General features: G+C 46.6%; 1 protein-coding gene across 1 annotated transcript; it reads left to right on the top strand.

The window, feature by feature from the left end:
* Nucleotides 1–470: 470 nt before the first annotated feature.
* On the top strand, nucleotides 471–1,316 carry LOC141242677 (olfactory receptor 52N5-like). The gene has a single exon (XM_073668856.1). It carries the CDS (start codon nucleotides 471–473, stop codon nucleotides 1,314–1,316), a length of 846 nt encoding a protein of 281 aa, XP_073524957.1.
* The last annotated feature ends 12,604 nt before the right edge of the window (nucleotides 1,317–13,920 follow it).

A 13,920-nucleotide genomic window follows, 5' to 3' on the forward strand; every position in this document is an offset into this window, starting at 1 on the left:
CAATGAAGCCAAAGAAACCGGAGTGTTTTTGGTTATGGGGTGATAAATGTGTGAAGGAACAGTATAGAGAGAAAAGTGTGAGGGAACAGCATGGGGGAGATAAGTCTGAGGGGTGAATATGTGGAGAAAAGTGTGAGAGGACAGTATTGGGGGATGAAATAGAAACCCAATAATAATATTTTACATGACTTGTGCCAATTGACCAGTTGAGTACTTTAGATGTACCAGAGTTCAGCTTTAAAATCATTATAGCTATTTTTATATGTGAAAATATTTAAGTTTTATTAATTAATTTCTTTTACTTTATCAATAATGAATAGATTTCTGCTGCTGTGAAAAAAAAAAAAAGTTCTAATGAGATGGAGAACACGTCCAAGATATACATTAATCTTGTTCTTGTCGGAGTTGTGGAGATGGAATACCTGCGGTATCTATATGCCATATTGGCCATAATACTGTATATCACCGTTATGATGCTGTCTTCAATGATCGTGTATATTGTATGGTCAGAAGAGACCCTCCATGAACCAATGTACATATTCATTGGTAATCTGATGGTCAACGTCATGTTTGGAAATTCAACTGTTCTACCAAATCTGGTGATTAATCTTCTCTTTGGTGTTAACACCATATCACTCTCAAGGTGTCTTATCCAGGCTTTTTGTATTCAAAGCTTTGGTTCTCTTGAGTGGTTTACCTTTACAGTCATGGCGATTGACCGATATTTAGCTGTTGGACATCCCTTGAGATACCCAACCCTGATGACCAATGGAAGAGCCATCCAGATTTTGTTTGCTGTATCAGTTTTTGTAATCTTAAGTATTGGTATAATTGTAATTTTAGTTGCTAGATTATCCATGTGTGGGGTGTATATTAACAACATCTATTGTGAGACTTTGTCACTTCTACGTCTGGCTTGTGGCGACATAACCATCAACAACATCTTTGGCACCATGTGGACAATAACTGTGGTGGTAGGCTGTGTACTGATTGCGATCTACTGCTACATAATGACATTTCTTGTTTGCCTAAAGACCTCTGTTAAGGCTAATCAAAAGGCCATTCACACCTTGGTCACCCACATAGTCACATTCTCTACATTCTTGGTTGCCACTCTTTTTCTTACGTTCCGGTATAGATTGGGCGGTGGTTCCCTCTCTACTATTGGCCATGTTGTCATCTCCATAATAGGTCTAACGGTTTCTATAACCCTAAACCCTATTATATATGGGATTCGGACAGAAGCTTTAAGAAATAAAATTAAAGTTAATTTACAAAAAATTTATTTATGCCAGGGAGTTTCTACCACAAAATAATTGTCCATGAGGATAAACCAACTAAACGAATTAATAATCACTGAATCAGCTTAATTTTTGCTACATATGCATGGACGAGCAAAAGGATAGCAATATTTTGAACTTATGACTTTCAGGCTCCATATCTAACCATCCACTACTGCTTAGAACGTGAAACTACCATCATTTTATAAACAATCATTTGGCTATCTCATATATAAAATTGGCTTACAACTATTTAGAATATGATTAGTTATGCAGATTCTTGTCATGTCACTACATTGCTACTGTTTTGCTCCTAAAAATCTAAATTTTCATTTTTATTATTTTGTCAGCATTTTGTAAATCCACCTTTTGGCTTTCAGCATTGCCCGAATCCTTCTGGGCATGACTTCGACCAGATTCAAACATGTCTCAATCGAAATCTGATGTCAGGTCTCTTCTACACATTGCCAAAGTTGATCCATACTGGTCGCCTCACTCGGATATGTATGCAGTTTTTTCTTCAACTCTACCCACAAGTGTTGGATTGGGTTGAGGTCTGGGGTCTGTGTGGGCCAATCCAGCACCTCTACTTCATTGTCATTGAACCATTTCTTCGCCAATCTCGACGTAAGTTTCGGGTTGTTGTCTTGCTGGAACACTATATCATCCTTTTCATACCCATAGAACTCGAGTGTATGAAGAAACTCATGTTGTAGGATACTCACATATAGCTCAGCATTGAGACCATCATCAATCCTGGTGAAGTATCCACCACCTTTGGCTGTGAAGCAACCCTATATCATCAGGCTTCCTCCACTGAACTTGACAGTTTCTTCAATTTCTCGATCCATTAGCCCTTTTTTCCCTTGTTTCTTCCAGACCTATTTGCACCCATCAGAGCCTAGTCTATTGACTTTCATCTCATCTCTCCAAATCACCCATTTCCAATATTCTTCTGTCACTTTTCATACTTTTTTTGCAATTTCGAGCCAACGCTTCTTATGATGATATTGAATTTGAAGCTTCGTCACCTTTTTTCGAGCCACCATACCAGACTTGAGTAACGTGGATGCATGGACATCTGTGATCTCACTATTACGAGGCATACAAGCCTCCTCCACTGCTGTCTTTGTCACGCCAGAACTAATAGATCTTGTTATGAGTAGTGTTGAGCGATACCTTCCGATATCGGGAAATATCAGATCGGATTGGATCGGACCGATACCCAAAAAATATCGGATATCGTCGATTCCGATACCGGAAACCAATGCAAGTCAATGGGACAGAAATATCGGAATGAAAATAAACCCTTTCTTTCCTTGCAGGTTAATTCTACATGAAGGAAAACAACTAAGAATAATGTAGAATGTATTACATGAACAGCCGGCAATTCAGCAGCGGCATACACCGGTACCCGACAATTTAGAACAGAAAGAATAGAGCTTCACACATAGATTAGATACATAGAAACATGTCAGTCACATATATAAGAAGTACAGTGATAGTGTTGATTACTGTACTTGTCATTTAGTGTTAAAATAAAGGATTTATTTAAAAAAAAATTGGCGTGGGGTTCCCCGTAATTTTAGTCTCTAGCGGAGGTTAAGCAGACAGCTGGGGCAGATGTTTGAAGCCTGGGAAGGGGGTAATACCCACGGAGCTTCCCAGGCTACTAATATCAGCCCCCAGCTGAATACCTAGTCTTTACTAGCTATTAAAATGGGGGACCCCCAAAAAAGTGACGTGGGGTCCCCCCTATTTTAATAGCTAGCAAAGGCTAGGCAGACAGCTGGGGGCTGATATTAATAGCCCAGGAAGGGAGCCATGAATATTGGCCCCCTCCCAGGCTAGAAACACCAGCCGTCAGCCGCCCCAGAAATGGCGCATCCACAGGATGCGCCAATTCTGGCACTTAGCCTCGCTCTTCCCACTGCCCTGTAGCGGTGGCAGTGGGGTAATAGGGCTGGGGTTAATGCCAGCTTATAATGCCAGCTGACATCAAGCCCAGGTTAGTAATGGAGAGGCGTCTATAAGACGCCCCCATTTCTAACCCCATAGTGAAAGTAAAAAAAAACCACAAACACCCAGAATAAGTCCTTTAATTGAAAAAAATACACAATTCTTTATTGTTCTAAATTAAACCATACTTACCATCACGCCCATTCCAGCTGAAGCCAACGATCTCCTGCAATAAAAGTAAAATAATAAACCAACCTCATCCTTACCTTTCCATGGTTCCCACAAGGGCTCCAGTTCTGTTACATTAAAATGACAGGCTGGATCGCAGCAGAACGCTGCCATCCAACTTGCCATGCCGCAGACACTATTTTTGTAAGCCAGTCAGGTGCAGCAGGCAGGAACGGGCTGCCCCCAACCACCAGCTGCCTATTTGTACCTGGCCGGACACAACAATATAGGGAAGCCCTTTTTTTAAAAATTATTTCATGAATTTCATGAAATAATAAAAAAATAAAATACGTGGGGCTTCGCCCTATTTGTGTGTCCAGTCAGGTACAACTAGGCAGCTGGGGGCTGGAATCCACAGCGCAGGGAGGCCCAAGCTTTCTGCCCCCCCCCCCCCCCCCACTGCAAATTGCAGTCCGCAGCCACCCCGGAAAATGGCGCGTTCATAGAAGCGCCATCTTCTGGCGCTGTACCCAACTCATCCAGGGCCCTGGTGCGGTGGCTCACTGGGTAATAAAGGGGTTAGGGTCAGCTTGGCATTATCAGCTGGCCCTAAGCCCGAAATTCATGGGGTCACCTCAATATTAGACATGACCGCCATGAATTTCTAGTAAAGTATTTAAAAAAACACAACACCCAGAATAAAGTCCTTTAATTGAAATAAACACACAATTCTTTATTGTTCTAAATTAAACCATACTTACCATCACGCCCATTCCTGCTGAAGCCAACGATCTCCTGCAATAAAAGTAAAATAATAAAGCAACCTCGTCCTTACCTTTCCATGGTTCCCAGGACGGCTCCAGCTCTTATACATTCACATGACAGGCTGGATCGCAGCCGAAAGCTGCCATCCAGCTTGCCATGCTGCAGACACTGAGAAGCGCAGGCATGCTTGCGCTCTGCAGTGTCTCTGAAGGATGACAAGCTGGGTGGCAGCGCTCAGCTGCGATCCAGCCTGTCATCTCAATGCCATCCCAGCGTGGGAGAATTCTCCTGCTGAAGCTCTGAGCGCAGGAGAATTTTCCCACGCTGTTAGTGACGTGCATGAGGTGAGCTGAGTTCATTCGACATGATCTCAGCTCATCTTTATGCCGTCACAGCCAGACACTGAGGAGCGCAAGCATGCCTGCGCTTCTCAGTGTCTGCGGCATGGCAAGCTGGATGGCAGCGTTCTGCTGCGGTCCACCCTGTCATGTGAATGTAGCAGAGCTGAAGCTGTCGTGGGAACCATGGGAAGGTAAGGATGAGGTTGCTTTATTATTTTTCTTTTATTACAGGAGATCGTTGGCTTCAGCTGGAATGGGCGTGATGGTAAGTATGGTTTAATTTAGAACAATAAAGAATTGTGTGTTTATTTCAATTAAAGGACTTTATTCTGGGTGTTTGTGTTTTTTTTTTTAACTTTGACTATGGGGTTAGTAATGGGGGTGTTTTATAGACGCCTCTCCATTACTAACCTGGGCTTGATATCAGCTGGCATTATAAGCTGACATCAACCCCAACCCTATTACCCCCTGCCACCGCTACAGGGCAGCGTGGAAGAGCGAGGCTAAGTGCCAGAATTGGCGCATCCTATGGAGGCGCCATTTCTGGGGCGGCTGACGGCTGGTGTTTCTAGCTTGGGAGGGGGCCAATATTCATGGCACCCTTCCTGGGCTATTAATATCAGCCCCCAGCTGTCTGCCTAGCCTTTGCTAGCTATTAAAATAGGGAGGACCCCACGTCATTTTTTTGGGGGTCCCCCATTTTAATAGCTAGTAAAGGCTAGGTATTCCGCTGGGGGCTGATATTAGTAGCCTGGGAAGCTCCGTGGGTATTACCCCCTTCCCAGGCTTCGAACATCTGCCCCAGCCGTCTGCTTAACCTCCGCTAGAGCCTAAAATTAAGGGGAACCCCACGCCAATTTTTTTTTTAATAAATCCTTTATTTTAACACTAAATGACAAGTACAGTAACCAACACTGTCACTGTACTTATTATTTATGTGACTGACATGTTTCTATCTATCTAATCTATGTGTGATGCTCTATTCTTTCTATTCCAAATTGTCGGGTACCGATGCTGAATTGCCGGCCGGCTTTTTTAAAGAGACGGTGCATGAAAACACTATTATTTTTTTTAATAAATCCTTTAACACTAAATGACAAGTACAGTAAGCTGAGCGCTGCCGTCCAGCTTGTCTTCCTTCAGAGACACTGCAGAGCGCAGGCATTATGGGAACTTCCGATTCCTGTATTCGATATTCTAAAAGTATCGGAACTCAGTATCGGAACTCCGATACTGCGAATATCGGTCGATACCCAATATTTCAGTATCGGAATGCTCAACACTAGTTATGAGCCGATTTTGTTAGTCTATATTTTGCCTCGACGTCCAACTCTTGGCTTTTGAATGGATGGATGGACTTCATTTCATATTCTTCCATCTGTCATGGCGCTCAAATGATGAAATTTAGCAATTTTTTTGGGCTGAGAGACTGCTATCGATGAGCTGGATGATACTGTTTCTCTTTTCTTGGGAAACCAGTGACCTCTCGCTTGGGAATCAACCTAATAAAGCACTGAGCTATTAGGGAATGTGAGAACAGGTTGTATTTTGTAGTATGAAGGAAGAAAAAGATTTCTCCACCACCAGGAGCAAAACAGTAACAATGCAGTGACATGACGAGAATCTGAAGAACTAATTATATGCTAAATAGTCGCAAGGCAAATTTATGTATGAGATAATCAAGATGATTGTCTATAAAATGATAGTAATCTCACGTTCCAAGCAGTAGTGGATGGTGAGATATGGAGCCTGAAAAGTTAAAAGCATTGTTACCCTTCTGTTTGTCAGTGTATTAGAAGGGCTCACCCCATCAGCACAGCATCATCACCCTTCAATCTGAGAGCCACGGGTCCGATTAGCTACTGAGATGATTTTTCTATCATGATAAGGCTGACTGCTCACTGGAAATGTAGTATTAAATGGTATCTCTTCAGTTACATAGCCTTCCTATGCAGAGAGTATATTTGACTCTTGGACCCCATCTATGACGTCCATTTGTCCTAAATGGCCATCTCCTTTAAACTATTATTTGACTTCATTTTAAGTAACTATTTTTTCAGTCGACTTGTCTACAAAACAGCTTGTTTTTTTGAGGGACGAGTTATACTTGTGAATTTTACCATTCATTTTATCATATAATTTACAAAAAAAATGGAAAACAAAATCAGCTGAAATGGTGAAAATAAATGCACTTTTGTGATATTCTTTGGGGTTTTGTTTTTACAGTGTTCATTGTACAGTAAAATTGACATAGTGACTAGAGATCATTGATTCTTTTGAAGTTCAAATATGGTTCAATGAATTTTTCCCAAAAATATAATTTGCATAAAATTGATTGGTCATGAATTGCAATACTGCAGAACCTCCAGTTGACCCACTGAGGTATCCTAGAACAGTATCCAATCCCTTTTAAGCTCTTTAACACAAGCGCAGCCTAAGTATTATTATTATTATTTATTATTATAGAGCCATTAATTCCATGATGCTTTACATGTGAAAAAGGGGTATACATAGCAAACAACAAGTCACCGATTGGTACGGGAGGAGAGAGGACCCTGCCCGCGAGGGCTCACAGTCTACAAGGGATGGGTGAGGATACAGTAGGTGAGGGTAGAGCTGGTCGTGCAGCGGTATGGTGGAGCGAGGACCCTGCCCGCGAGGGCTCACAGTCTACAAGGGATGGGTGAGGATACAGTAGGTGAGGGTAGAGCTGGTCGTGCAGCGGTATGGTGGAGCGAGGACCCTGCCCGCGAGGGCTCACAGTCTACAAGGGATGGGTGAGGATACAGTAGGTGGTGGTAGAGCTGGTCGTGCAGCGGTATGGTGGAGAGAGAACCCTGCCCGCGAGGGCTCACAGTCTACAAGGGATGGGTGAGGATACAGTAGGTGAGGGTAGAGCTGGTCGTGCAGTGGTATGGTGGAGCGAGGACCCTGCCCGCGAGGGCTCACAGTCTACAGGGGATGGGTGAGGATACAGTAGGTGAGGGTAGAGCTGGTCGTGCAGTGGTATGGTGGAGCGAGGACCCTGCCCGCGAGGGCTCACAGTCTACAGGGGATGGGTGAGGATACAGTAGGTGAGGGTAGAGCTGGTCGTGCAGAGGTATGGTGGAGTGAGGACCCTGCCCGCGAGGACTCACAGTCTACCAGGGATGGGTGAGGATACAGTAGGTGGGGGTTGAGCTGGTCGTGCAGCGGTATGGTGGAGCGAGGACCCTGCCCGCGAGGGCTCACAGTCTACAAGAGATGGGTGAGGATACAGTAGGTGAGGGTAGAGCTGGTCGTGCAGCGGTATGGTGGAGAGAGGACCCTGCCCGTGAGGGCTCACAGTCCACAAGGGATGGGTGAGGATACAGTAGGTGAGGGTAGAGCTGGTCGTGCAGCGGTATGGTGGAGAGAGGACCCTGCCCGCGAGGGCTCACAGTCCACAAGGGATGGGTGAGGATACAGTAGGTGAGGGTACAGCTGGTCGAGCAGCAGGTTGTAGGCTTGTTGGAAGAGGTGGGTCTTCAGGTTCCTTTTGAGGGTTTCCATGGTAGGCGAGAGTCTGATGTGTTTGGGTAGAGAGTTCCAGAGTAGGGGGGAAGCACGAGAGAAATCTTTTATGTGATTGTGGGAAGAGGAGGTAAGATGGGAGTAGAGAAGGAGTAGTATCAAAGTGACATCACCATAGAAACAGATGATAATTTAATACCAACCAACTGGCCATTTAATAGCTCAATGCCTTGACAGGCTATTCATGTTTTTTAAGATTAATAATATGTCCAAAAATAATCCATTTTAGTAATTTGTGATCTTGCAGACCAATGTGAAGAACTCTGATTCAAACTGACGGTATCACTGTCAGAGGTAACATCATCATGCTATCACTGAGGCGAGAGATGTTCTATACATGCCATAATGGCCTCAGCTTAATCATAGTAACACGCATGCCAGATGCAAACAAGTCCAATTGTGACCTTTATTTGGTAGAACTATTGCCCAGATGGCTCTTACCTGTGGTTGTGGAAGTGATTCTGTTGTTGCAAGTGGCTCCCACTTTCTTAGCCATGGCATGCCCTGGGTTATTTTTTCTTTTACATTCTTCCTCCAAAAAAATTGACTTGCAGCAAATCGATTTGCCGAGCCTCTAATTGTTTGGAAAATATGTATGTAATACTCTGAAGCCTATGAGGATGGCATTGAACACTTTATCTCAAATACTGACCTCAATATATCTAGATTGGTAAGAAGTGTTATCCATCAGCCTGTTTAAAAACACATAAAGAGACTGTCTAAAAATTATCCCATGTATCCCAGGCACACCATTCAGTCATCGCAGTAAGGCAATGAGAATGACTATTTTTACCTTTACAAGTACAATTCTGAATTCACCTGCGTAGGTCTGTGGTCTACATCAAACCTGATTGACCATTGACCATGCAAATTATAAATGATGCACATAGGGTCTTGGACTTGATCTTGATCACGGAAAGCCATTTCTTCGACAATGACACTGTGTCTGTGTGTTTTATCAACTTTGTTTGGTACTTTTCATCAGAAACATGATGTCCAGGCCACAGAAAACTGAGAATCACGTTTCTACTCTTTGTGATCCAAGTGACTTAGTGCCAGCAAATGTTACTGCTGAATGAAGAATCTGTATTGGAGATTGGAGAATTGTGATGTTGTAGCTGAAGAACTAGAAATAGATATTCTATCACCAGAAAGGAGAAGTAAACCATTACAAATTTAAATTCAATTCTGTTGAACTTGAAACCCTTGAAGAAATCATGCCTTCTCTAGATACAGGTAACTGTTTCGTATTGTCATCCCTTGAAGATGTATCCAAAAACATCGAGTAGGATTCATACTGTATGTCTCCTAAACTAAAATGCAGGGAGTATAAGTACAAACGCTACCCTGAACCTTTTATGTTCCCAGATTTGGGCCGGGGCTCAATCCCGCACAGGGTTCTTCTACCTGGTACTGTCCACTGACAAAATAAAAATCATTAAATATTTATGCAAAAATTGAGAATTCCAAACATTGCACTAATGGAAAATCAAGAATTTTTAATTGCTAAATTAAAGTTTGTTCCTTTGTGTCCTGGCTTGTGTAGGGACCCAATCTTGCTCAGGGTACTACTCAGTGGATTGATTTCAAGAAGATGACATGGGGCCGGAGGAGATGGAGGACACAATTCTAATGCCTTACTGTGTTGCTGTTTCTGAGGGCCATGGTTTTTACGGGTACTGTCAGTGGTATTAGTACTCTGAGCCAGAGCAAATTTTGACGTGGATGACTACACCACCGTATCTCTCAAGGGTCCTTCAATGGCCTGTTCCTCTGGCTCTGGTCTGGGTTCAGTCTCACACAGACCTGTTCCGCAGAGAGTTCCTGCTCTCAAGCTGCAAACCAAACACTGAAACACCCAAAGCTCAACTAAAAGTTTAAATGGGTTTCATGGACATGGGCTACTCCCAAAACCCAGAGAGGAGTGAGAGGTCCACCCACTACCAATCCTGTAGAGTACACAAAGTGGCTTAAAGGCACAGGACTCCCACAGATATGGGTTGCAGAGTACACACAGTTCCTTAAAGGCACAGGACTCCCACTGAGACAAGTGCAGAGTACACACAGTGGAGTTGTGGCATAGTGCTCTACCTAAAGCCCACGGCCCCACTATCAGCATTTGGTCAGTATTCGGTCAGTATTTTTTCTCAGGAGTGGGTGAAAAAAATAGGAGTAAGTGATAAACGCAGAATTGGTGACTTGTTTCTATTCTACCTTTTCTCTGATTGTTCCTCACCTGGTTTTGGCTCCCACTCCTGAGAAAAAATACTGACCGAATACTGATAGTGGGGCGGTGGCCTAACACTGTCCCTCACACCAGCTGCGTCCTATCCCTACACTAAGCAGAGCAGGAAGGTGGCGGCACTCGTGATCTGGCATTTATACAGGCCGGGTCATATTGTGCGCCGGCCAATCACAGCCATGAGATGGCTCCAGAACTGCCCTCAGACTATAAGCTTGTTGATTGGCTGCATGGCAGCCTTTCAACAAACTTTCTTAGGCATCCGAACCCAAAAAGTAAACCGGACATCCTGTGAAAAGTCTGTGTGCAAGGTTCGGAACTGGACAATTGGTGTCTGGTATGGAGCCCGAACTTTACAGATCGGGTTTGCTCATCCTACTGATCACGCCTCACTTTGACCTCATCACATTGCTGCCGTCGCCGGTCCTGCAGCGCAGAGGAGGCAAGGGCGCGCAGCAAAAAGTAAGCGCTCCTGGAGGAGCCGGAGTTTCAACATCCTATTGTACGAGGGGTGTTGCTGTCCCTCTGAGGCCACATTATGGTTCAACGAGGGAGAGGATTGTGAAGGAGGCACAGTATAGCGCATATATCAGATTTCAGAGAAAAGCTGTGTTTCTATGGGATCAGAATATGTCATCCCAGGTTATATCACAGATACCAGGCCTATTTAACCCTAGAATATATACTAGGCTTTTTCTGCCTAGCAACGGAGGTTGGCACCATAAAAATACAGGATTTGGTGCCCCTGCTCCACGGTGGCTTGCCCTCACTTGCCCTAGTCTTCCTAGACAGTATGATATGTGGCACCCCAGGGGTCTGGTTTTCCACAGTAATGTAATGTTATGTCTGAGAGCAGGTGGGAGGTCCTTTGGTCAGGGATCCTGTGCATGCCACACCTCCTGCCCAGTCTTGGGAGGGGAAGAACTTCCCCTGTATAAACCCGGGGCTGAGGCAGGGTGAGTGAGACAAGGAGAGTGGAGAAGAGAAGCAGCATAGGAAACAGCAGAGTTACAAGGAGTCAGGGGCTGGCAGCTACAGAGCTCGCCCTGACTAAGAAGATTCTTTACCGGACTCGGAGTCCGAGGCTGTGGGGACTAACTCCTACCCAGCAGCAGAATCCGTCGGGCAGGGGATTTCAGGTCCTCTGGCCCAGAAGCCCGAAGGCACGGTCACACGCGTGGGACCAGCACCGCCATCGTGGAGCGGAAGCCATTAGAAGGCCCCGAGTCACCGGCCATACGGGTGAGCACCACACGGTACACTCAGGGACGTGGGCTACTTACATCAGCTTCTAGCAAGGTAGCCAGAAGAGTACAGTCAGTTTGGGAGGCCTACAACTACGCCTGGCCAGGGGAGATCCCATCTGCTCAAAGACTGACCAGGCCCCGTTTGCTAGCAAGTACTCCGGGAGGGTCTGTCGTTGTTACCAGTAAAGACCCTGAACTACACCGTACCGTCTCTGAGTGGTTCCTGCTACCCCCATCATCCACGTCGGCTGCCCTGAGGCCATACCCCTCCCGTTGGGGGTTATACTATCACGCTGCACAATCCTACCACCGGCCTCAGCGGTCTGCCCTGCAGCAGCAGCTTCCTGGCTGCACTCAACGGGTGGCGTAGTCATCAACTATTTACTACTAATAGACTGCCGTCTAGTTTGACTCCCTGGGCACGGACCGGGTCACCGCCACGAGATTACAACCCTCCACGGATCCGGCTCCGGGTAAGCTCCCGCGTGCGCACCGCAGCGCGACACAGGCCCAGGGGCGCGTCAACTTTGGCGTAGTCGGCAGGATTTCGTGCCCGCAACCACCGGGTACTGCGTGCCTGAAAAGCAAAGACTGTTCAAACTTACCAGTGGTGAAGGTTTCCCGCCATCCGGCGCCATCTTCTACCTTCTTCCCGCTATCCGCGAAGTTTTCCCGCCATCCGGCGCCATCTTCGACCTTCTTCCCGCCATCCGTGGAGTTTTCCCGCCATTGGACGCCATCTTGAGGACGCCGCGCGGGAAGAAGAGGGGCGTGGACTCCGAAAGCGCGCGAGAACTGAAGCCCCGCCTCACGTCCGGACGTTGCGTAAGGTCCTGGAAGGAGCCCAGCAGACGCCGACGTCACAGGAGCGCGACGGAAGGTCCTCAACCCTGACGATCCACTGCGGAGCCGCGGCCTACGGAAGAGGATCATCGCAAGGTAGGCCACGGTCCACTAGGGGGGAGGAAGATGTCGGATACGGAGGAGAGCTTCACTGCCTCAACCCCCGCCAGCGCTACCGCTGCTGCAGTTATGCCCTTCACCATGCCCTATATCCCGGGAGCAGCTTGGCTACCCCAGTACTCAGGGGAGTCACATACCCTGCATGACTTTAGAGAAAAGCTGGATAGCCTCTTCCAGGTGTACCCCCTCACAGAAGAGCAAAAAGTGAGCATCCTGGTGGCCCAACTAACCGGGGCAGCCAAAAGGGAAGTAAAATCCTGGCCACCTGGGAGGAAGACTGTCGCAGGGATACTAACCCGGCTGAAGGACACCTTTGATACCCGCACCTCAGCCGAGATTAAGCTTAGATTCTACGGGTGCAAGCAGCGAGCGCATGAGAGTATAAGGGACTATGCACTAAACCTACAAGAGGCCCTGAGGGCCATAAAGCAGACCGACCCTGATGGGGTGGGAAACGAGGACAGGCTGTTGACTGAACAATTTATAGAGGGTTTATATTGCAATGCCCACCGAACCCAGTTGCGGGCAATGGCCTTACAGGATCCCCATCTGGACTTTGCACAGTTCAAGGACAGAGCCATCCGGGTGCTCCGAGAACCGGCACCAGGTGGCGTTGTGACCCACAGACGCCCCACTACCACTTACTACCAGGAGGCGGCGCCCTTGTCAGCAGGGCCTGTGGGAGCTGATGCGCAGGCTTTGGACAATGACCCGGCTCCAGACCTACACCATCAGGTCCAAGAGCTAGCTAAGAGCGTTGCTGCGCTAACCCGAACTGTGCAGTCTTTACAGGTTTCCACCCCAGGGAAGATCCAGCTGGCATCCGGACCGGAGGACATCCCGTGGCGTCGACCAAGGAGGACCCCACCGGCCAGAGGAAGACCCAGTGACCGATACAGTGAGGATGGACGACCCATCTGCCGCCGCTGCAATCAACCCGGACATATGGCAAGGTACTGTTCTTTAAACGGGCACAACCTGGGGTAGAGGGCCAACCCCCAGGAAAAAGATCACCAGGCCCATCGAACTGGCGCGACAGATATGTGGGAGGACGTCCAGTCTTGCCTGTGGTACTGGATGGCATTCCCATGAGTGCCCTACTGGACACCGGGTCACAGGTCACCACCATCCCGTACGTGCTCTTCAAGCAGTACTGGAATGACTCGGATATTACCCGCTACCCCGACGACGACTTGAGTATCATCGCCAGCAATGGTCAGCCCGTGCCACAGATCGGATTTAAAGAGGTGACCATCAAAATTGGTAGAGTCGAACTGGCCGCACAGGGACTGATCATTGTAGATATCGATAAACATGAGAGTCACCCAAAAATAACTCTAGGAACTAATGTAATTGAAAATTGTCTTGCAGAGGTGATTTTCCTTTTACAGCAGGTTGCCAAG

This window comes from Phyllobates terribilis, unplaced genomic scaffold (genome assembly GCF_046119375.1).
Source record: "Phyllobates terribilis strain yellow unplaced genomic scaffold, ASM4611937v1 Scaffold_2__4_contigs__length_985480577, whole genome shotgun sequence".
Classification (NCBI taxonomy): domain Eukaryota; kingdom Metazoa; phylum Chordata; class Amphibia; order Anura; family Dendrobatidae; genus Phyllobates; species Phyllobates terribilis.

Coding starts and splice junctions, on each gene's coding strand:
- LOC141242677 (XM_073668856.1), top strand. CDS start 471: ATGATGCTGTCTTCAATGATCGTGTATATTGTATGGTCAGAAGAGACC.